The sequence below is a fragment of the Pleurodeles waltl genome, chromosome 4_2, assembly GCF_031143425.1.
Source record: "Pleurodeles waltl isolate 20211129_DDA chromosome 4_2, aPleWal1.hap1.20221129, whole genome shotgun sequence".
Taxonomy (NCBI): Eukaryota; Metazoa; Chordata; class Amphibia; order Caudata; family Salamandridae; genus Pleurodeles; species Pleurodeles waltl.
In genome coordinates this window covers 851,335,973-851,359,066 of record NC_090443.1, presented here as the reverse complement: position 1 = coordinate 851,359,066, position 23,094 = coordinate 851,335,973, and the positions used below count along the sequence as shown (strand labels likewise).

Sequence of the window (23,094 nt, the reverse complement as noted above, 5' to 3'; positions counted from 1 at the left end):
TGGGTCTTGTTTTGTTTAGATAAATATTTTCTATTTTTCTAAGCAGTGTTGTGTCATTTTGTAGTGTTTTCATTGAATTACTTTGTGTGTTAGTACAAATACTTTACACCTAGCACTCTGAAGTTAAGCCTACCTGCTCATGCCAAGCTGCCAAGGGGGTGAGCGGGGGTTAGCTGAGGGTGATTCGCTCTTACCCTGACTAGAGTGAGGGTCCTTGCTTGGACATGGGGTAACCTGACTGCCAACCAAAGACCCCATTTCTAACGACCGTGACATGGGACCAATGGCTCCACACAAAGAAAAGTATGTCCTTGCAGCCTATGAGCTGCTGTTTTGTCATGCTCAGAGCTTTTTGCAGTGAATTTTGAGGCTGCTGCAGAACCTCTGAAAAAATGTATCCAACTGCAAGAAGTCCTCTTCAGCTACAGCCTCTTGCTGTGTGTTCTAAGCTTCTAAGCTGCTGGAAGCTTTTAAGAACCAAAAATGGGTCTAAGCCCAAATGTAGAAGTTAGGGCTGGGGGCAAACCAGCAAATATATCTCAGCAGAAAAGTGACCGTGTTGACCATAAAAATTAACTTTATCCCACTCAGAGGTTTTGATGCTAATAGTGGTGTCTTCAGCAGGAATCCATAATTAAGGCCTGATTACAACTGGCCCATTAGACACTGCACTGAGGTTGCTCACAGTAATTGTTGGGCACGATAAAGATCACAAGCTTCCACACATTTAAGCAGGTCAAACTTACAAGAAGCACTGGGTTCTGTATGTTCTGTCTTAAAATCTCAGAATATGCAATACATATTGCATTTGATTAATTCCTTACCTCAGTATTGTATTTTTATTGACTATGAAAAATTTTACATCTGACAGGACCTATTCATAAACTGGCCTTTTGAGTATGCAAAATCCAAATCAAACTGCCAGGTAATAATTTTACCTATTCCACTCCTCAACACTTACTTGATATCCACTGTATCCCGTTTGGCATCAAATAATGCCCAAGTCTGAGTGATTTGCTGCTTTGTTTGTTGAAATATTTTTCCGCAGCACTTTAAAGTAAATCAGGTTACATTCATCCTATTTTATCCATTTTATATACATGTGCTTATTATTTTTTTCTATTTTGTTAATTGATTTAGAAATGTTATAGAGTTGTTTCTTGACTTTAAAGTTGTTATTTTACCACGTATTCCTGTGCAATATAAACCTGTTCCTGCTGAAATACTTAACAGGGAGTTCTCCATCATAATAAAAAATGTCTGAGAATTTCTAAATCAGGAAACACCAGGCAGCAAAATGCAGGCCACGATGAGGACATGATGGATTGAGTTCGGCCTACTATGATACATGGTTGAACTGCCATGATCATGTGAGAAACATGAAATTATCTCAGGTCCAAAGAATATCAACCAGAAATCTATTTTCTTTGAGTACAGAAACATGAGAAGACCATGCTCACCATCTTCAGGAAGAACCTCAAGACGTGGCTCTTCGGATGAGGCTCTAACCCTTTATTCCAAACCCCACTCCCAGCACCTTGAGACCCTCATGAGTGAGGAGCCGCGCTTTACAAAAACTGATTGATTGATTGATTGATTATCCTCAAGTGTTCATGACTGAGGTATAATCTTTCTAGCCAGTCCCCACAGCTATCATGACCACAGGGAGCACCTCCACAAGTAATATAAGTGCTACGTTGGTGGGGCATCACTTCACTCAACAAGCAACATAACCTACTCATGGCAATGTTAGCAAATCTTTGTCTGAAAAATGGATGAAATCCTGGGAAACCCCAAGTAAGGAAAGTATGGCTAAGGGCAGGTGTGTAAAGTTGGATCGCCTTTAAGGTATTTGATGACAAACGTTAATCAGTATTAAAACATTGGAATGTTGGGAGCTCCACTGGAGACAATGGAGTGTGCCTGCCAGGCTTTTACCGGAAGGTAAAAGCCCAGAGCCTTAACATTCTAATGTTCTTTGTTCACAACAACAACTGTAAACAAAGGCCTCAAGAAGCCCAAGGGGATTTTAATCCCCTCGGGCTCTGTGAGGAGTTTGTATTATTTAATAGAACATTGTGCCCTCTACTGGCAGAATGTTTTAATAGCCTATTAGCCCTTCGTAGCTGGGCTATACCGGCAATTAAAGTCCCGCTCCCTTGTTAAAGGACTTCGCCCTCGGCTCAGGCCTTTAACGCTGGAGCTGGCCTTTAATGGCTGATATTGCCTGCTACGGCAGTCTCTAATGCTATAGTAGTGCTTCCACACCTGCCTTTTAGGTCCTACAAACCTTTAGATGTGACATATCAAGATTCCCAGACGAAAAACTCAAAAATGCGTTCAATAAATAAGTTTGAGGAATTATAAATCTATTAGATAAGTGGACTTCTAAATAATCATAAATTACAAAAAGTTATGGAAATATGCCAGGCACTTTTTGACAGAGAATCTTTCTCAATAAGCAATTTTCACATGAGCCTATTCACTTTTTTACCAGTTTATCACCAAAAATGTTGCAGCACTTACTATACTTCATAGGGAAGACGATTTCTTTAATGAAATTATATATGGCATTATAAAGGAGGATAGTGTGAGGCCACAAACAGGGGGTAGCACAAAATCTACTTACTGTGCTTGAAAATTGTCGTGTTCTTTCAATAACCTTCTTGAATTTTTTATCAGAGTAGTTGAAGCCAATCTCGAAAACTCCGGGTATTTTGAAACCGAAGCTAGCGCTTGTTTCTTTTGAATAGGTGCTGAACATATTTTGTTCGTAACTGGAGTATGAACTAAATTCATTTAATTCAAACTCATATTTACCTTTGGTCTAAACAAAAGAGAGAAAAAACAAGTGTTATACATTTTACATATCCTCGTTGCAGAAAAGAAATGTTCTGTTATTATGTAAGTTTGGGTAAAAAAAAAAATATTTCAGAAGGAGGTCATGGTACATTTTAATGGATCTTTGCTGCACAGCGTGGATGCTGCAGTGACACCACTGAACCCTTCCTCAGATGCACATGAGTTGCATTAGCCAGAACATGCACTTAGCATCAACTAGGCCACAATTATGAGTGGCCTACAATTAACTGCAAACTGTAAATAGAGGTAACTCAAAGTGCAATACTTCCCTGGTGGGGGCGTGTACCTCTGATTCTTAGTTGTTTTCTCTACGAAAATGAGGCAATAAATGAGGAACTGGTGATTTCTGCATGTCTCCGAGTTTACCCCAAATTTTCCTCTGCAAAGTCTCAGAGCTTACTTTATTTTTTTCCCCTGCAAATTTCAGTAGGCGTGACCTGACAAATTGACCTCGCACAAATTGTGACCAGAGTAGTAATTATCAGAAATATCATAAATCCGATCCCTACACAAACTCCTGTGTAGTCAATGATCAGAACACCCCATAATATTTGTAATCTGGATTCAAATTGAGAGCTAGGTTTGCAGAAGTTGTCAAAAGGAGCATCAACCACCTTAAAGGGACTTTTTTGTTGTAAATTGTAGTTTGAACAGACAGGTAATGTCTAACAAAGTTAAACAAATTAAAACTTTGGCAGAGGAATAACTATCAACATATGTAGGGTGTGTGTTTTTTTAAAGGCCTGTTTTGTTGTTACAGTTTCCAAGTAGGAAAACATACCAACCTTTTTCACAGAAGACTCTTTTTAGGGACGAACCTGCTAGTGCATGTGCTAGCATTTTGCGTGCAAGACTGTTGTGTTCAGTAAAGGGCATAGAGCCCCACTGTCGCTCACCATTTGTTAGTGTGCATGGCACTTTTCTTTAAATCCTCATAATTATTCCAGGCATGCCTACTTTCCTTTTTCCTTCTTCTGTGTGGAGCAGGGATCAAGCACTATTTGATTCAACTTAATTAGTGCCTGTCCGCTGCCCCTGACATAATCAAGGTATGATTCGTTATTTTTTACCTTCTAGTGCCCCGCAAACAGAAGGCTTGTGACTGGCAAAAACGTACCATGAAGGACAAACAAAATTGCAGAGTTTTATTTTTTAAAGCTAGCTTTCTTTTAATTTGTCAAGTTGTCTTTTCTTACTTTCCACTCGTGTTTTATTTTGTTTTTGCTTGTGGGCACTGTTTTCAAAAGATGACAATTAACTTGTTTGAAATATTGCAAAGCAACAGTGTTTCTTTATCATGTGTAATCTCTGAAATGATGCTTTACCACATGTTCATACAGTACACCCCAATGCAACCCACTCCAATCCGCCCCACTACTATCTACCTCAATCCATTCCACTTTACACCACACCAATTCACCCCACCCCAATCCAGGCCACTCTAACCTACCCAACTTCAATACTCCCAACCCTCCCCGATCTAATCTGCCCCAATCCAGTTTGCCTCCTCTAGTAAAAACAGTCTGCACCACTTCAAAGCAATCTACCCTACTCCAATCAAAACAATCTGCTCCCCTCCAATCTGCCACACCCCATTCCAAAACAATATGCCCCACTGCAATCTGCTGCACTCGAATCCAAAACAATCTACCTCACTGCAATCCAAAACAATCTGCCCCAATGTAATCCAAAACAATCTGCTCCACTCTAATCCACCCCATTCCAATCTACCCCACTACAATGTGCCACACTACAGTCTGCCCCACTCCAATTCAAAACAATATGCCACACTCCAATCCACCTCACCCCAATCTAATCCACCCCACTCCATCCTAATTCACCCCATTCCAATCCACTCCACTCCCATCCAATCAATCCCACACCATCCCAATCCATACCACTCCAATCCACCCTAATAAAATTTGCCCACTCCAGTCTAAAACAATCTGTCCCACTCCAATACGGCCCACTTTGGTTGCCCCATTCCAGTTCAAAAAATTCTACCCACTCCAATTCACCCCAATTCAATCCAAAACAATCTGCCCCACTCCATTCCAAAACAATCTACCCATTTCAATCTGCCTCACTTCACTCTAAAGTAACCTGCCCTACTCCAATCCATTTCAACCTGCCCCACTCCAATCTGTCACACTCTGATCTTTTCCAGTTTAATTCAAAACAACCTGCCCTACCACAATGCCAAATAGCCTACCTCAATCCAAAACAAACTGCCCCACTACAATCCAAGCTACCTCACCTCACCCCAATCCAACCCACCCCATCCCGATTCACCCCATTACAACCCAGTCCACCCCACACCAATCCACCCCACACCAATCCACCCCACACCAATCCAATCCACCCCATCCAATCCACCCCAATCCAGCCTAGTCCAATCTACCCTACTCCCAACCAATACATTTTACCCCAATTCACCACCCACTCCAGTTCAATCCATCCCACTGCGATCTGATTCAATGTACTCCAATCCAGCCCACCCCAGCCTACTCCAAACCAACCCACCTAACTCCAGATATCCCACCCTACTCCAACCATCCCACCCCAGTCCAATCCACCTCACCCCAATCCAACCCACTCCACTCCAATCCAATCCACCCCACCCCATACCAATTTAATCCACCTCACTCCAATCAAGTCCATCACTACCCAATCCACCTCACTCCAATACGATCCACTTTAATCCACCCCACTCAGTCCTATCTAATCCACGTTAATCCACCCTACTCCACTCAAATCCACCCCACTCCAAACCACCTTAATCTACCGTACTTCAATCCAGCACACCACTCTCCAATCAGTCCACCCCACTCCAATCCAATCCACCCTACTCCAGTCCAATCCTCCACAGTCCACTCCAATCCATCTCAAACCAACCTAATCCACCCCACCCCAATCCAGTCCACCCCATCCAATCCACCCCAATCCAATCCACCACACTCAATCCAATCCACCCCATCACACCCTAATCCATCCCACTCAGTCCAATCCACCTCACTCCACTCCACTCTGATACACCCCACTCCTGTCCACCCCACCCCATGCCAATCCAATCTACCTCACCTCAATGCAATCCACCCCAGTCCAATCCATCCAAGTCTACCCCACCCCAATTCAGTCCACCTCCTCAAGTCCACCCAACCCCACCCCACCCCAATCCATCCCACCCCATTTCAATCCACTCCTCTTCACCCCATTCCAATCCACCCCACTTCAATCCATCTCACTCCAATCCTCCACACTCAACCCCAATCCAGCCCACCCCATTCCAGTTCAGTCCACTAAATCCCAATCCAATCCTTCCAGCCTAACCCACTTGAATCAACCCCACTCCAACATAATCCACTCAATCCACCCCAGCCAAATCCAATCCACTCCATCCTATCCCAGTTCAGTCCACCCCACTCCAGACCAATCCATCCACCCCACTGCACCCCAATCCACCCCACCTCCATGCAATCCACCCCACTCCAATCCACCCCAGTCAATCCACCACAATCCAACATACCCCATCCTAATCCAATCTACCACACTCCACTCCATCCCAACCTAATCCACCCCACCCTACTCCAATCCAATCCACCCCACCCAGCCCAATCACTCCAATCCAAACCACCCACCCAACCCAATCTAATCCATCTCACTCAAATCCACCCCTACCCCATCCACCTCACCCCATTAAAACCCACCCCACTCCAAACAAATCCACCCTACACCAAATCCACCCCACTCCACTCAAGCCCCCAATCCAGTCTACCCCATTCTACTCCAATTCAATCCACCCCACTTCCTCAATCCACTCTAACCCACTCCACTCTATTCCACTTCACTACACAACACAGTCTGCCACTGAATACTACTCCCCTCTACCCAACTCTACAACACTCTAATCTTCCTACTCCACTCTACAACATTCAGATAAATCTACTCTATGACACTCTACTCCCCCACTTCACTCTAACACTCCACGCCACTAACCTTTAGCCATGCTGAACAGTAGCCACACTGGTGTAGAACATGGCAAAACAAAGCCAACTGATCTTATATGGGAAAGACCTATTGGCTTTGCCAATGCTTGTTTGTTTTGTTTTTACTATGAACAACATTGTAAGTCTCCTAAACTAGAAAAGGATTGCCCACAAGATTTCTGCTAGTAGATGTGAGTTGTTAAGTGATGTCATCAATCCCTTCACCTGACCTTCAAGCCCTCTACTCCCCTTTTTATACTTCATGGGTTTGTGTTTTTGTGAGCTATTATCAATTTGTGTTTAATCACTGATGACAAATCTAGAAGTTATACTTCATTGGTTTAATTTTTGAGATTTCTGTTGAAACTCACTCATAAAATCAGAGTTAAATCCTAGTATTGCATTTTCATGGACAAAGGAGACCAGACGTCTTCCCCCAGCTTTGACCTTATCCTCATCCTTTTCCTTGCTTTTTCTCTTAATCCTGACTCTATTCACAGCAGTCATCCTTAGTCTTAATCAGTTCCTCCCCCATTCGTCAACCTAACCCTGACTTGATACCCATTTCTCTTCCTTACTCTTATTTTATTATTATCTCATTCCTTCATCCTGAATCTAAACATCTCTCATAGCCTTAGCTTTAGTGAAGCCTTTGCAATAAGACTTAACCATTCCCATGCTGATAACTTGTTCCTCCATTGTATTTCTGCATCACTGATTTTGCCCAATCACTTATTTCTTCTTGCCTTGCCTGTGAGTAACTCTGAGTCACTACTCACATATATGTTTGGAAAGCGATCCCTCCTTGACTCATATTGTTTACTACCACATATTGCTGATCACTAAGATGTTACCTTGTATGATTGAACAAGGATCTGTGTCATACTCAAACGGTATAGTGAACGCCTCAAATATTGATCATACGTCCAGTCATTGGTCTCTTAGCCTACTGTTCGTTTTATCATCTTAGTAGACATTGGCCCTCATTACAACTTTGGCGGGCGCACACCTGCGGTGGCCATTTTAACATCCCCGCTGGCCCAGCGGGGATGTCGGGCGCAACACGGGAGCCGGCTCCAAATGGAGCCGGCGGTGTTGCTGCGGTGCGACGGGTGCAGTTGCACCCGTCACACTTTTTACTGTCTGCAAGCTTCATGGGGCTGTTGCAGGGGGCCCCGCGATTCCCCTTTCCGCCAGCCTTTTCATGGCGGTGCCTGCCGCCATGAAAAGGCTGGTGGGAGGGGGACTCGTAATCCCCTGGGCAGCACTGCAAGCAGCGCTGCCCAGGAGGATTACAACCGCCGGTGGTCGTAATCCCTGAGTTTTTACCGCCAGCCTGTTGGCGGTACAAACTCCAGAACAGCCCTGGCGGTCTTTGACCGCCAGGGTTGTAATGAGGCCCAAAAATGGGTTACATTTCTCTTATTGCTGGTCAATCATCTCTTAATAGTTGGTCAGTATACCTTGCCAATGACTTGATAAATGTGTTTCTGCTTTTCCACTGGCTGCATATTATAGTTCTTTTCTCTGTCCCATCGATATGTAAGTACTCAAAGTAATTATAATGGTTTCACACCATCAATGCTTTTAATAGAGATGAATCTGGAACATAATTTCTTCACATTTGTGACGGTCCCTCGTCTCACTCTATGTGATATATTAACCAGTGTGTATGCTGCTGTTATTTTACTCGCATATTTTTGCTGTTTAATCTCCAAGATGAATTGATTATGTGTATATGAGTAGTCCTGCCGAGGGTGGAGAACATGGTCATTTATGATAAAATACCCTGGCATCTTCTCTTCATTACAAAGCCAACACTGCTATGCTGTTAATTTGCAGAGGTTTAACTGAACTGCACTTGAACTTCTCTTCAGGAAGGTAACATGAGACAGTTAGTAAATATATTGACTGAAAAGTTGTATTCTCATGCATAGGCAATCCTCAAACTCAAATATTTTGCATGACTGAAAAACAAGAGTTCTTATTGCAATAGTCACTTTTATACACATATAAATGTGTTCTTTACCTAAAAAGCATTACTAAATAACAGCGAACTTTGAAATTATGGCAACATTCCTCTTCGTGTGCTTCTGCCAGGACAGAAGGAAATGTCCGCTTTCCTTTGCGTTCGGGGATGTGTGACCCAACCAATTACTCTTTCCGCCACACAGTGCTTTTGAGACTGTAGAATGCTTCTGAGCCTGAAGAAGCATAGACGATAAGCAATTTTTCTCTAGTGTACCACTATTTGTGAAGATACCATTCCATTTTGACTTTATGCTGTAGTCACTCTGAATGCCTCAGGGACCAAAAACAACTGAATCAACTACCTTGGGCTCCAGAAGAATCTGTTATGAGGGAAGTCAGAGCTCCATGCCCATGCATGTGGGAAGCAGGGAGGGACAGCACACCAGGAATCTGCCTGCCTGGACCATGGGTGGAAAGCAAACTGCCAGCTCTCACACTGGCAAAGGACAATGTTGGCAAGGCAGAGACCAGCTTGAGGCACATTGGTTTGAGTGTAAAGTTGGTGTTTGAAGCATGAAGGCACACGGATATTTACTTCAAGTAGGTTGATTCAATAGGACGCCTCATCAGCCAAGGCTACAGTTTTCAACTGTCACCTCAGCGTTCTCCCATTTCACCCGCTACGTGTTCCAGATTTTGTTTCCATAACAAATGAATCTTCTCTGAATCATTTGTTAGGAACACCACACATCTCCCTTCCACATTTAAACAAACACAAAATAACATTTTAGAAAAATTACAGATCAAACTTTAAATAACTACACATTAGAACAACAAGACCCCACTTTGTGCTATTAATACAGTGTGACTAAGTTTCGTGCCTATCAATTCAGGGCATAATCTTTAAAATATTCAGGAGTAAATTTCCTCCTACTACTTTTCCTTTCTTCATACATAACTTCTCTCTCATTACAGTTATCACTACAATTAGACCCTAATGATCGTTTAGTCTCCATGTTTCCACTTTCTCCTGAAGAGACGAAGGGCCACATGTACAAACAATTTTACACGTCGCAAACAGCGAATCTGGCTGTTTGCGAAGTGCAAAATGCACTTCCCGATGCACAAACCCAGTTTTGCGATTCAGTAAACTTGTTACTGAATCGCAAAACGGGATTGCGGCTCGCAATTAGGAAGGGGTGCTCCCTTCCTAATTGCGACTCGCAGTCCCATGTATGATAGTTTTGTGACAGCGAATGCGGTCGCAAAACAATCACAGTTAGCACCAGTGTCACGCTGGTGCTAACACTTTCGCAAACAGGAAGGGGTCCGCATGGGGATGTCCCCTTTGTGAATGTCACTCAAAACATTTTTTGTTTTTGTAATGCATCTTGTTTTCCTTTAAAGAAAACGGGCTGCATTACAAAAAAAAAAAAAAAAAAACTGCTTTTTTTAAAAGCAGTCACAGACATGGTGGTCTGCTGTCTCCAGCAGGCCACCATCCCTGTGAGGACCGCCATTCACAAGGGGGTCTCAAATTGCAATCTACCTCATGAATAATCATGAGGTGGGCATTTGCGACCCCCTTGCGAGTCTCAAATAGTGTCCATGACACTATACTACATATGGTTTTGCGACTCGCAACGAGTCGCTCTGACTCGCAATTTGCGAGTCGCAAAAAAAACATTGATACATGTAGCCCCAAGTTGTTTTCCAACAACCCTTTCACAGGAACTACTCTGTTCATATTCCATATCCTTCCATCAGACGTTTTTACTGCATTCCTAAATAATTTGATAATCTTCAAAGGTCTAGTGTATTTTGACCAATTCGCACAACCAACCGGAGCTTTAATTTTCACCCACTTTTATCCCATCTTACAAACTCTCTCCCTTATGTCAAAATCCTGTTTCCTTTTGAGCATTAAGCTTTCCTCTCTTCTTCTCCAGTTCATTTCATTCAAATAAAAATTATTCTTTACCCAATCCATCCATCCTGGACACAACTTGGTATTGGGCACTCTTCTTCTGATAAGTTTAAACAGTGATTTACCAGTTGTCGTATCTGGAGAGAAGCGATAGGCTGTTATTCTTCTTAGAAGCTCCTTTCTCCAATCAATACCATTTATTCCTACCAGTTGAATGCTCTCTTTCATATACCTATTGAATCTTTCCACAGCACCGTTTGTTTCAGGATGATAAACTTCAGATTTTTTGTGTGTAATGCCACAACTTTCCAGATGATTTACAAACTCTTTTGAACAAAATTGAGGTCTGTTATCAGCTAAAATTAATTTAGGAAAACTTTCTTTTCTAAAAATGTCTTCCAAAAATAATTACACACTGAAAGAAGAAATATCACTTCCATTTTTTACCCCTACCCATCTGAAAGACAAATCCATTAATACAATTAGATATGGAGTAGAATGTCCATTTTGCAAAGGACCTACAATATTAATTGCCAATTCATCCCATGGTTTGTTCGGTAATTTCCAACAAATCATGGGTACGTTACGAGTTTACAATATCTTGTCACTACACGAACACTGGACACATTCCCAAACCATTCATTCAATCCTCAGATCCATGCCTGGCCATCAAGAATTGGCTCTCAAATTTTCTTTTGTTTTCACAATCCCAAGATGACCATCATGAGCTTGATTTATTATTTTCTTTCTCAAATTAAACAGTGGCATTAACCTTGTACCTCTTAATAACACAGACCTATCCATAGCCAATTCTTCTTTTATCAAGTTCCAAACTTTTTCTAGAATAATGAAGTTCCCATTTTCCATTGCTTCAATAACCTTACCCAACTCTGTATCTTCCTTCAGTGCATCTTTCCACTCTTGCTCCTTTATAGCACCACAAGTAATTTCACACACGTTACTGCTAATCTTCCTCCATCATTAGATCATTACCACATTCTTCCCCAGTTTCATTAACATCAACTAATCTTGAAAGACAACCTGCACTCACATTCAATGCACTAGGTAAATATACAACCTTGAACTTTAACTCTTGTAGTTCAATTATCCATCTTCTTATTCTGGCAGAAATGCAATTCAACCCTTTGCTACCAAAAACCTCAACTGTAGGTTTATGATTAAACAACACCACAAAATCTGTTCCTCAAATGAAATGACAAAATTTTCTGAGAGCCCAGAAAATAGCTAAAGTCTCTCTTTCACTTACAGAATAATTTTTCTATGCCCCACCCAATGTTTTTGACGCACACGCACTCAACATTTTCTTCCCATTATCCTCTTGCACAGCCCCCAAACATTTTGCACTCGCATCAATGACAATAAACGTTTGCCTGCCAGGTTCAAATGCTTGTAGACATGGTGCACCCTCTAACTCTTCATTTATTCCCAGAAATTCTTCTTCCACTTCAGGTCCCACTTGAATTCTCTCCCTTTTTTTAACAGTTCTCTCATGTTCACCGATTTGTCTGCCAAATTCTTTATAGACCTGCCATAATAGTCAACCATACCAAGAAAGGAACTCACCTCCTCCTTAGTCTGAGGAGTGACCAACTTCTTGATAGTATTGACTAAGTCTGGTTTGGGTCTTACCCCATCACCTGAGATCAGATGTGCCAAGTTTTCAACCTCAGCAAAACCAAAACGACATTTCTTTCTTTTAAGAGTGAGTCCTGCCTGGTTTAAACATTCCAAAACCATATCCACCCAATCAAAATGTTCCTCTGCTGTGCCACCAAGCATTTCACTCCCTTCAAGTCTTTCAATACTTTGTTCATAACCTTTTGAAATACTGATGCAGCTGAAACAAGACCAAAAGGCATCCTTTGAAACTTAAATGCACCAAAAGGCGTAATAAATGTGGTAGGTTCTTGTGAACCTTCTTAGAACTCCACCCGGTGGTACACAGATGCTAAATCTAGAATGGAGAAATACGCAGCTCCTCCTATCATGGAAACTATTTCCTCTATGTACGGAAGAGGAAATTTGTCAACCACTACTTCCTTATTTAAGGCCCTAAGTTCCACTCACAATCTAATCTCACCATCACTCTTCTTTGCAACTACTATGGGACCCAACCATTCTGTAGCTTCTACCTCTTCAATCACACCTAACTTTTCTAGCCTCTAAAGTTTTGCTACCACTGGCTTTTGCAATGCCAACAGAATCCTCCTCACCTTTGCTGCTATAGGTACTGCATCTTTCTTCAACCTGATCTTATGCTTGTACCCGTTGAGACAGTCCAAGCTATCTGAGAATACCTCTGGAAACAATTGTACAAATTTCCACTCATAATCACCTACTTCCTGAAATTGTACCTGTGGTTGTGCATTTGGGTTAAGTACAACACCTAATAACGTTTGATGTGTACAACTATGAATATCATCACCTGTATTTGAGACATAAACGTTTCCTACAATATGCCTTCCTTTTAGCTCCAGATGTCCTTCAAAGAAGCCCAACATCTTAATAGGTTGACCACCATAACCTCCAGGGCACACATCCATCTCTTCTAATTTCCTGTTCTTTGTACTTATAGTATCAAAACTCCATTTTGAAATAATGGTCAGCTGTGAACACAAATCAAAACGCATCAATAACCTGACACCTTCCACGAGAACAACTTCACTGGGATGTTCACATCTATCTGATTGCACATCAAGTTGGAAAACAATTTCCTGTGAAGCCTCCTTAATTTATCAGATTATTATTATTTTTCTTCTTTCTACTACGAAAACACCCATTGCAAACCACACTCAAAGCTGGGCAACTACTTGCATTCGCTTTATGCCCACTCTTACCGCATCAAAAACACTCACCCTTAAATTTAGCAGTCTCTTTTTTTTTCTCACCCACAACATCCTTGCTTCTCACCTCACATACTCCTTCTTCAATTTTCTCAGCTTCACCTGGCACTGTTTTCTTAACTGCGCTCAATTCCATGACACATTTCAACATGTGTTCAACCCTTTTTGCCACCATGATAACCTCCTCTAAAGGTGGCTCATCCTTCAAACACAACTCTTCTCTAATCTTACCACTACTACACTTCAGCAAAAAATGATCACAAATCCTAACTTCCCCATGCTTGTTATGTACTCCTCCACAGTTTCATCTTTCCCTTACTCTCTTTTCCCAAAACAATATCTTTCCATAATCGTGCTTATCCTTGGTAAATAGTGTTTGTCCAAATTCAAAATACATGTTTCAAACTCATTTAAATTTCTCACTTCTTCACTGTTCAGGTCTGGTAAATTCCCTAATACTTCTTGTCCTTCCCCACCAAGACAATGCATTAATAATGCATGCTTCCTTTCAGCACTCAGAGTTGGACCACACACTCTTGCATAATGAATAAACACTTTTTTCATTTAGCCCACAAATAAACTGGTTCCCCTGGGCTAGTTAGGAAAAATGGAGGTGGAGTCACATTCTCCATTTTGGCAAAATTTCTTTACCAACAATACTGTGGCCCTCATTCTGACCTTGGCGGGCGGCGGAGGCCGCCCGCCAAAGTCCCGCCGTCAGGTTACCGTTCCGCGGTCGAAAGACCGCGGCGGTAATTCTGACTTTCCCGCTGGGCTGGCGGGCGGTCGCCTTCAGACCGCCAGCCAGCCCAGCGGGAAAGAGGCTTCCACGATGAAGCCGGCTCGGAATCGAGCCGGCGGAGTGGAAGCTGTGCGACGGGTGCAGTTGCACCCGTCGCGTATTTCACTGTCTGCGCAGCAGACAGTGAAATACATGTAGGGGCCCTCTTACGGGGGCCCCTGCAATGCCCATGCCAGTGGCATGGGCACTGCAGGGGCCCCCAGGGGCCCCGCGACCCCCCCTACCGCCATCCGGATCTCGGCGGTCCGACCGCTGGGATCTGGATGGCGGTAGGGGGGGTCGGAATCCCCGCGGCGGTGCAGCAAGCTGCGCCGCCGCGGAGGATTCAATGGGGCCGCGGTACACTGGCGGGACCCCGCCAGTGGTGCCGGTCCGACCGCGGCTTTACCGCCGCGGTCGGAATCCCCATTGGAGCACCGCCGGCCTGTCGGCGGTGCTCCCGCGGTCCTCCGCCCTGGCGGTCAAAGACCGCCAGGGTCAGAATGACCACCTGTGTCTTTAAATACAATATTCTTCTCTCTATTTTCCCACAGGTAGTAATCTGATTAAAAAGAGAGGAAATAAATAAATAAATAAATAAATAATTCCTAGCTGAGATGCGCCTGTCACCATGTATTCTTGGATTTCCGCAGTCCACCCAAAATGACAGACAAAGGTGTGCCTGTCACTGTGTACTCCCATGCATTCCTCAAAGTATAATACATTTTCAATTGTTCTTGAATCCAAGGTTCTCTGAAAACTTTGTTGAACAACAGGAATAACACCAAATTCCAACAACACTTCTTTTTTTTTCTTCTTATCAAGCAAACCAATCTCTACAAATTGGCTTCAGCCTCCTCCATTGCAATGATACGCCAACTTTTAACGTGTTTCTATGACACCAGCACACTCTGTCCACACCAAAATGTTTATTCGCTCCTTTTTGAGTTTGGTTTACTGCCCCTTTAAGGCTCCTTGTTCATCTCCAAATTAAAGAAATAAAATACATTCCTTACTTGTTTCCCTCCAAGGAAACCGTCTTACTCGCCTGCCCCTTTAAGGCTCCTCATACTGACAGAGGCACGCCCCTCGTCACGATCCAAGGAGTTGTGCAGTCTCAAAAGTCTGTGGAAATCCTTGTCAAACACAGGCTAAAGTCGCCATCACACAGAAATGACTCTTCCGCCAAACCTGCTCCTCAAATACTCTGCCCGAAGCAATCTACTGAAAAACCTTGGACGCCGTCGCCGAACCCCTTCAACTACTTCTGTAAGTTCTCTTTTTTAAATGAAAGCTGTTTATCCACACCACCGCCTCTCCGTGTTATGTTGAGGGGTCAATCCACACATCGCTTGCCACCAATGTAAAGTTGGTGATTGAAGCATGAAGGCACACTGATATTTACTTCAAGTAGGTTTATTCAATAAGATGCCTCATCCATCAGCACCGCTACAGTTTTCAACTGTAACCTCAGCGTTCTCCCATTTCACCCCCTCCATGTTCCAGATTCTGTTTCCATAACAAATGACTCTGTTCTCTGAATCATTTGTTAAGAACACCACATTGGGCTCCTGTGCAGCCCCCTTTAAGGCTATGTCTTGGTGACCTGTAGGATGGACAGGGCATGCAGACCCTAGGAAAAAAATGAAAAATAGGAGAAAAACCCTTTTTCTGTGATACACGGCTGCAAAGAAATGAGGCTTGTCTGAGATGGTGAAAGATTCGTTTTAGGAACCTTAGTGTCAGTGGCAAAAATGTACATATTATTTCTTGTGGTGTCCCAAGATCAAGGCCACCACCTGTAACTCTTGTTCGGGGGGCTTCCAGTAGGGCAGCACCCCCAAAAGAACCTTTATTTAAAAATGTAAACATCATTCAAACTCCTACGTGATAATGTATTCATGATCCAGGAGAGGTTCAACATTGCTCGAGGTCTTCTGGCTCTAACATGCAGGTCCCTTTATGCTGGTTTCTAAGACTGCTTTGCAGCATGTGTAAAAGTAGAAAAAGACTCATGCAGATCATATACTGGATGTTAAAATGCTTTACTGGCAATGATTAAGTTAACAATGAAGTACTGCATGTATGAATGAAGGTCTCTGTGGAGGACATCATCAAGAGAAGTTTAATGTTTTGGCATTGTGTTATCTTGACAGATTTCTACTTCTATGGAACAACACTGTTTATGTTGTTGTACAGGGCTTTAACAACACAGTTCTGATTTTATCCTTGGTGATCGCATGCCAAAGTCCACTTTGATAACTACACCCCATTATATTGTGTTCAACAAAGGTGGGGGAGTATTGTGGCTTTAGGGTTCAGGGCTTGATTGGGGGTACACTGATAGAGCATGTCACCATAGAAATACCCACTTGCCAACTTGTATATATTTGTAAATTCATGTTTTGTATTGAATAGTGTGTGGGTAATAAAGTACTTTTCCTTACTAATGGCAAAAACACTGGCTGGGCAATGATTTATTGAGGGTTGTCTGTTGCGTGCCTAAGGACTTGAGTACCAGTCCACACCACCTCCCCTGAGTAGGTGTTAGACTGCTCTACCTCAATACCCTGAAAAAAATTAAATGCTATAGATACTTGGTCTCCAATCAGGAAACATATGCCTCTATTAATTTTGAAGGACCAATATTCCTATCAATTAACAACCCGATTTCATACAGGCATGAAAGGTTTGATATCCTTCAACAGCTGTGGCTGTCCATTTGCAGTTTCTCCATTCACAAAGGAAGTATATCCTATGTTGGCACAGCTGTGTTTGCAGTGTTCAATCCTAGTACTATAATATAGATGTGCCACTGCAGAAATGTACCCACCCACTTTATTGACATCATTTCAACCTATCCATGTGGCCAAAACAGCACCCATATTGCCCTAATTGAAAGTGACATTATCCCACTCAATGCCTGGTCATCAGAGCCTCGCTGAACTCTGAGGTTATGGGTAGTGCTCAAGAATACTTGGTTCTCTTGAAATGTCATGGGTGAGAAAGACTTAACACATCTTTTACCAACTCCTTGCTCACCTACCTCATTTAAAGGTAAGTGAATCACCAGTATACCAACAGAAGAGCAGCTCCACCAGTAGCTCCACCCTCAGAAGCAATTGACCCACTCATCAATTTGCCCATGGTCAATGTTTGTCAGAAGGACTGTCCTATTCCTTCCAAAGTACAGTTGTGCCACTCGAGTCTACAAGAAAAAGTCAGGTGGCTCCAAGTAATAAAAAGTGCAATTTACCCCCCTCACACTAGGAGGGAACTCCCAGGGCACTAGGACCAGTTATTTTTTTGTTTTTCAGAACAACACGCAGCCACTCTAGTGGTTTGTGTCTGAGAAACAAAAACATTTGTTTAGTGAGCCCAAACCAACATGGCACCTGCTTGCTATGTTTCCCTGGCTTCAGAAAGACTGCTGCGCCTGAAAAGGCAAGTGCATGACTGAGGGTTGGTAGAGTACATGTGAAACTGGAAAGTTCAAGAAACCATAGGGTGTCATACATCTATGCTTGTAAATGTTAATTTGGGGCTGGAGTCATTTCTTTGGGCGAGGAGGAGAATTTATTAGATTCACCAATGTGCATGACCAAAGCTTTGGATTCTTAAGAACTGGGGCTGATCAAAACTGATTTTTTTATGTCTACAGATAAGGGTAGCGGCAAATCACTGAGTGCGCTCACAATTACATGGATTTGCTTCTTTATCTACATGAAGAAACATATATTGTGGGCATTAGCTGTCAGTATCCCACAGCAGGGATATTTAACTTCTGCAATATTGTTAGGCCACTCACACTACAATGGACTGTCTATGCTTCTGGTGCCATTGTCATTCTGAATGGCTGTGCTGCAGATGCCACTTTTACTTGGTTGAAAGGTGAGCAATCAGAAACAAATTGTTCGCAACTACCTCCACCAATACGAATTGTCCCTTCAGAAACGTCCTAGGCAGCGTACCTCCTCCGGCCATTTTTGCAGTCTGCATGTCATGGAAGCCTGGATGTGAGCATGTTCTAAAATGGAAGGTGCCCTTTTTATGGGCGAGCGCAAAGCACTCTGTCCATAAAGTAATCTCTCTTTGGGCTTCAAACCACGCCCAGGTCACGTCAGTCTCTTTCATTGGTTCTTGGGCTTGCTCTTTAAAATCTGCTTTCTTTCATTTGTGAAAGACATGCATACGTCATGCCTTTTCCATTGTTCAGCCTGCATTCACAGCACCAGTAAACTACTAGAAACACACGAGGCTCGATGTTTTGAGCCTGATTTCTAGGACAACTTTATCTGTTAATTTTCCCCGCAGCGTGATCACGCTGGGGTTTACATGGCGCAATTGCGCTGTGTTTTTTTCATTTAATTTGTGTGGCAAGAAAAGTTAGGTTAGGAGTTTAAAACGCAAATAGCTCCAACTCGAGCAAATGCGAGCCCCGTTGCATTGAAAATGCTTGTTTATAATCCAACTACAGAGTGTATTTGGATATTTTTACCAACCTCTACATGTTCTGAAGGATGACTCAACTTGCTGGTAGAACTAGTGATCTGTGATTATAGTCAACTATGCCTATCCATTTCCAGTTGTGAATAGCACATGCTGCTGAGTGAAAACACAACCACCATATTACCATGCAGTAAGCAAGCAAACCCCTTCAACAGTAGAAACGTATTCTTTTAATTACCTGTGCGAGGTAGCTGTCTACGTTGTAAGGTTTTCGAAATCTGGTGTCACCGATATAATTTGGAGAACATCCTCCAGCATAATACCTGTGATCTAACACTAGCCCTTCATATTCATTGGTGAAGATATTTAATCTGAAATGGCAGAAAAAATATGCAATTTTATAGCATCACATTAAAGTAGTGTGTGAAAATCATTGCAATGACTATGCAGTTGTTATTAAATTGCTTATTTTTTTTAAATTATTGACCTTTGGTTTTTTAAACTCTTCCCCTTGCATTCTTCAAAGCATTTGCATATGCGTATGTGCGTGCGAGTGTAAACACACAGGCAAATGTACAAACAGAGTGGAGGAAACCCTTAATTTAATGTTTACAACCACATATAGGTGGTCATTTTGACATTGGCGTTAAAAACCGCCTACCAGCGTGTGACTGCCATCAAAATACCGCCACCACGGCTACCATCCGTCTGCCATATTATGAGAACTGCCGGACTTCCGCTACAAGAAGGGTGGAAATCCGGCAGTGTTCATGGTGGAGGATGGTGGTAAGGTGGCACTGCTACCACCAGCACCGCCACGCCAGTAGAACGCCACCAGCTGTATTATGACAAATAATACAGCCTGGCGGTGTTCTGCTAGTGGGGCACTGCTAGTGGTAGCAGCACCCCTTCCTGTTCCCTGACGGAAGACCTCCTTGCTCAAGGTAAGTCGGGCTTCCGACAGGGGAGGGGGGAAGAAAGGGGGTGTTTGTGTGTCTGTGTGTGTGTGTCTGAGTGTGTCCAGGAATGTGTGAGTGAGTGTGTGACTGCGCCTGTGTGTGTTGTGTTGTTTGCATGGTTGAATGCGTGTGAGTGAATGCGTGTAAGAATTGTGAAGTGAGTGCGTGTCTGCATGTCAGTGCGATTGGGTGTAAGAATGTGTGCCAGCATGTCTGGAAGTATGCATGTATGAATGCGTGTATGCCAGTGTGAGTGATTGGGTGTCTGTGTGGTGCGTGTCTGTGGGTGTGTGCGTATGTTCGGGTGTCTGTGTGATGATCGGAGAAGGTGGGGGGGGGGGTGCGTGATGATCAGAGAGGGTGGGAGGGTGTGTGTGATGATCGGAGGGGGTGGGGGGTTTGGATTTGCGGTGGGGGGTTTATTTGAATGTCGGGTTGGGGGAGTTAGTGTGTGAATGGGGGTTAGAGGGGTCTTTGGATGGAGGTGGGGTGGGAGGTGTTAGGTGTGTGTTGGGGGGTTAGGGGAGCTGCCTACCGGTGACAGAGAACGAATTCCCTGTAACCGGTAGGGCCTACCACCATGGTTTTCATGGCGTCGGTAACCCCACGAAAAACATGGTGATAGGCATGCTCATAATGCCGCTGGCAGTACTGTGACATCTCTGGCCCGGTGGCTGATACCGCCATGGTGGTATGAGTGGAAAAGTGGCGGGTTGGCTACAGCCAACTAGCCATTCTCATAATGTGGTGGTATGTGCTGCCAGCCTGTTGGCGGTACTACCCCCACATTAACACTCACCGCCGGGGTCATAATGACCCCCATAATCTGTGGATACATTGTGCTGCTTAGCAATTCTTCTATCCTATGACTGCTTAATTCTAAGGACACTTACCCACTGGCAAGATTTTCTATTCCCCAGTATTGATCCATCTCATTAGTGCATTTTCGATACACTTTTTTACAATTTTTTTCATCAGACATATCGCCACAATCATCGTCTCCATTGCACAACAGTCTTCGTGCAATGCATCGCCCTGGCAAACAGGTGAGGAAAATCTTTATTAGTCACAGTATCTGAAAAATGCTGCAATTACATAACTAAATACATATATTGACTAGTACAAGGACGAACATGACAAAATGTGAAGGTTTTCACAGGCAGAGCCCTTTATCTTCTCAACCTAAGCTAACCTGAAGTGTATACCCTTACAAAGAGTTCATAAAATCTCTGCAAATTGACCTGTAAGACAGTGATTCATTTTCCATAATGGTTTGGAATTAAATTGGGAAAGTTCATAACTCATATGTGGCAGAACGCGCCTCTTTTTTTGTGGTCACCTAAATGTTTGCTTGCTTGTATTGCTTTATTTTGGACTCTGGTCACTTGCACACTGCTGTCCAGGCCCCAGTGTATATGCTCATACCTCTAAAACATTGTAAAAATGGCTAACCCCCAATTAACATATTTAACTTTAAAGTAAGGCCATAGCATATGCTACAGGAAAATACAGCAAGGTCATGTGAAGTTACATGTAAACTGTGGACTGCAGCATTAATTTTGGGATCCACCAGAAAAACAAAGAATACATAACTTCAAAGTATCCCTGTGTAGACTTATTATTGCAGCTTTTAAACTTGCAGGCAAACATGTCAAAATAAAGCTTTTTAACAAGAAAAAATCCTTCTTTTAAATATTAAATATATCACCCATAAGGAGGCCTTGTAAAGCACAAGGTAGGGTGTCTAGCATTTAAAAGTGATTTATTAAATAATTTAGTATTTGCACGTACCTACAGTGACTTTCCCTGAAAACCTATTTACATTGTGGGTGGGGAGTAGCATGGCTCCAGAACAGTGTAGCTGTGCTCTATGACTCCACTCAACTTTTGCTTTACTAAGGTAGGATGAGCCTGATGCATGGCACTGATGTCGACAGTAACCAGGAACACCGGAGAACCAGAGAACTGCTCTTGCCACAGCATTCGGTCTCCACCATGGCCTGATTCACAGAGGATCACAGTGGTGTTGCGGGACTCAGCCAGCCCACGCTATCTTGAACCATGCAGCTGCTTGGGGTGTGGGTGCCGGTCTCTCCCTTGGATCGAAGGCCCAACTTCCCACTTGTGAGGAGAGTCTATGCCCTGACCGGAACCAGGAGCACACCACACCATGGAGGATAATGGGCTGCCTGCTGATTTCTTGGCCAGCTGTTCTAGCACTGCCTCATTTGAAGGCTTACCTGTGCTGATCCTGACCGGGACAGGGTCCCAGTCTGGAGGGTGAGTGAGTTCTAGCCCATACTGATGTTCTCTCCTCCAGTCCAGCACCACTGAGTTACTTCAAGGGCTGCTTTTTTCTGACATGGCTTGTCGCTGACTGGTGGTGACTGAGGCAGCCCTGTGCTGTGGATATTTGGGAAACCCCAACCACCTCTTATTGAGAGAGTTCCTGAATGTTTCCATTGTGACCATCACCACAAACATTTACACTGCAACCCCAGAGGTGCACAAGCCTGAGCACTGGTGAATCCCATGGTCTACAGGGCTTTGCTAGATCCCTCACACTGCCTGTGCATCCCACGCAGTAGAATAGGGGTGTAGGACTTCCAGGCTGCTCATGCTCCCACTGTTGCCTGTATGGAAACTGTGCTCTTGTTTGTTGAGGCGGGCCTATGGTCTGTGCAGCCATTGGTGCTTGAACTGTCTTAACCGGTTGTTTCCGGGAGATGATCTCCGAGGGTAAGTCCCACAATAGGACCAATGTACTAATATGTAAGTACGTTTCTCTTCACGTTTAAGCGAAAACGTTGCGACCCCATTGTTGGACCTTCGATACATTTCTCGTTGTTTGGCATTTACCTGATGGCCAGACGAGCGTGATTTGACACGAGCTGAGCTATGAGCTCTTGAACCTTAATAGACTTTCGTTCTTTATTCACATTAAGATATCTTATACGGTAAGACTTGCACAGTGCAGCTTTGCTCTCATTTACTTGACAGCAAGGCATACGTGCCGATTTTTGACACCAGTTGAGCTACGAGCTCACTAATCTAAAAACAGACCATTTAAACATTCCAGATTTTATAGATTGTATGATTAATAACGTGTAGTTTTGTTCATACAATTTTGATTACACACGTCATGCTTTATCTGGTTATGTGAAGCTATATTTAGTAAGTTGACTATACGATGTATGTATAACTGGTTTAACTTTACATTTTAAGCATCAATATTGTTAATTATGGCACCATTAAGCCACTTCAGACATATTTTTTAACATTTTCTTGGCACCTC

The 23,094-nt window shown here is 43.2% G+C and overlaps 1 protein-coding gene across 1 annotated transcript in view; it reads right to left on the bottom strand.

Moving 5' to 3' along the window:
- Nucleotides 1–23,094, bottom strand: part of C8B (complement C8 beta chain) — a 185,826-nt gene that overhangs the window by 86,495 nt on the left and 76,237 nt on the right. The window contains exons 4-6 of the mRNA XM_069232591.1: nt 20,693–20,834; nt 19,079–19,211; nt 2,630–2,827 (exon numbers count right to left, since the gene is read on the bottom strand). Coding sequence (XP_069088692.1) covers nt 2,630–2,827; nt 19,079–19,211; nt 20,693–20,834 — 473 coding nt within the window. The remainder of the gene's footprint in view (nt 1–2,629; nt 2,828–19,078; nt 19,212–20,692; nt 20,835–23,094) is intronic.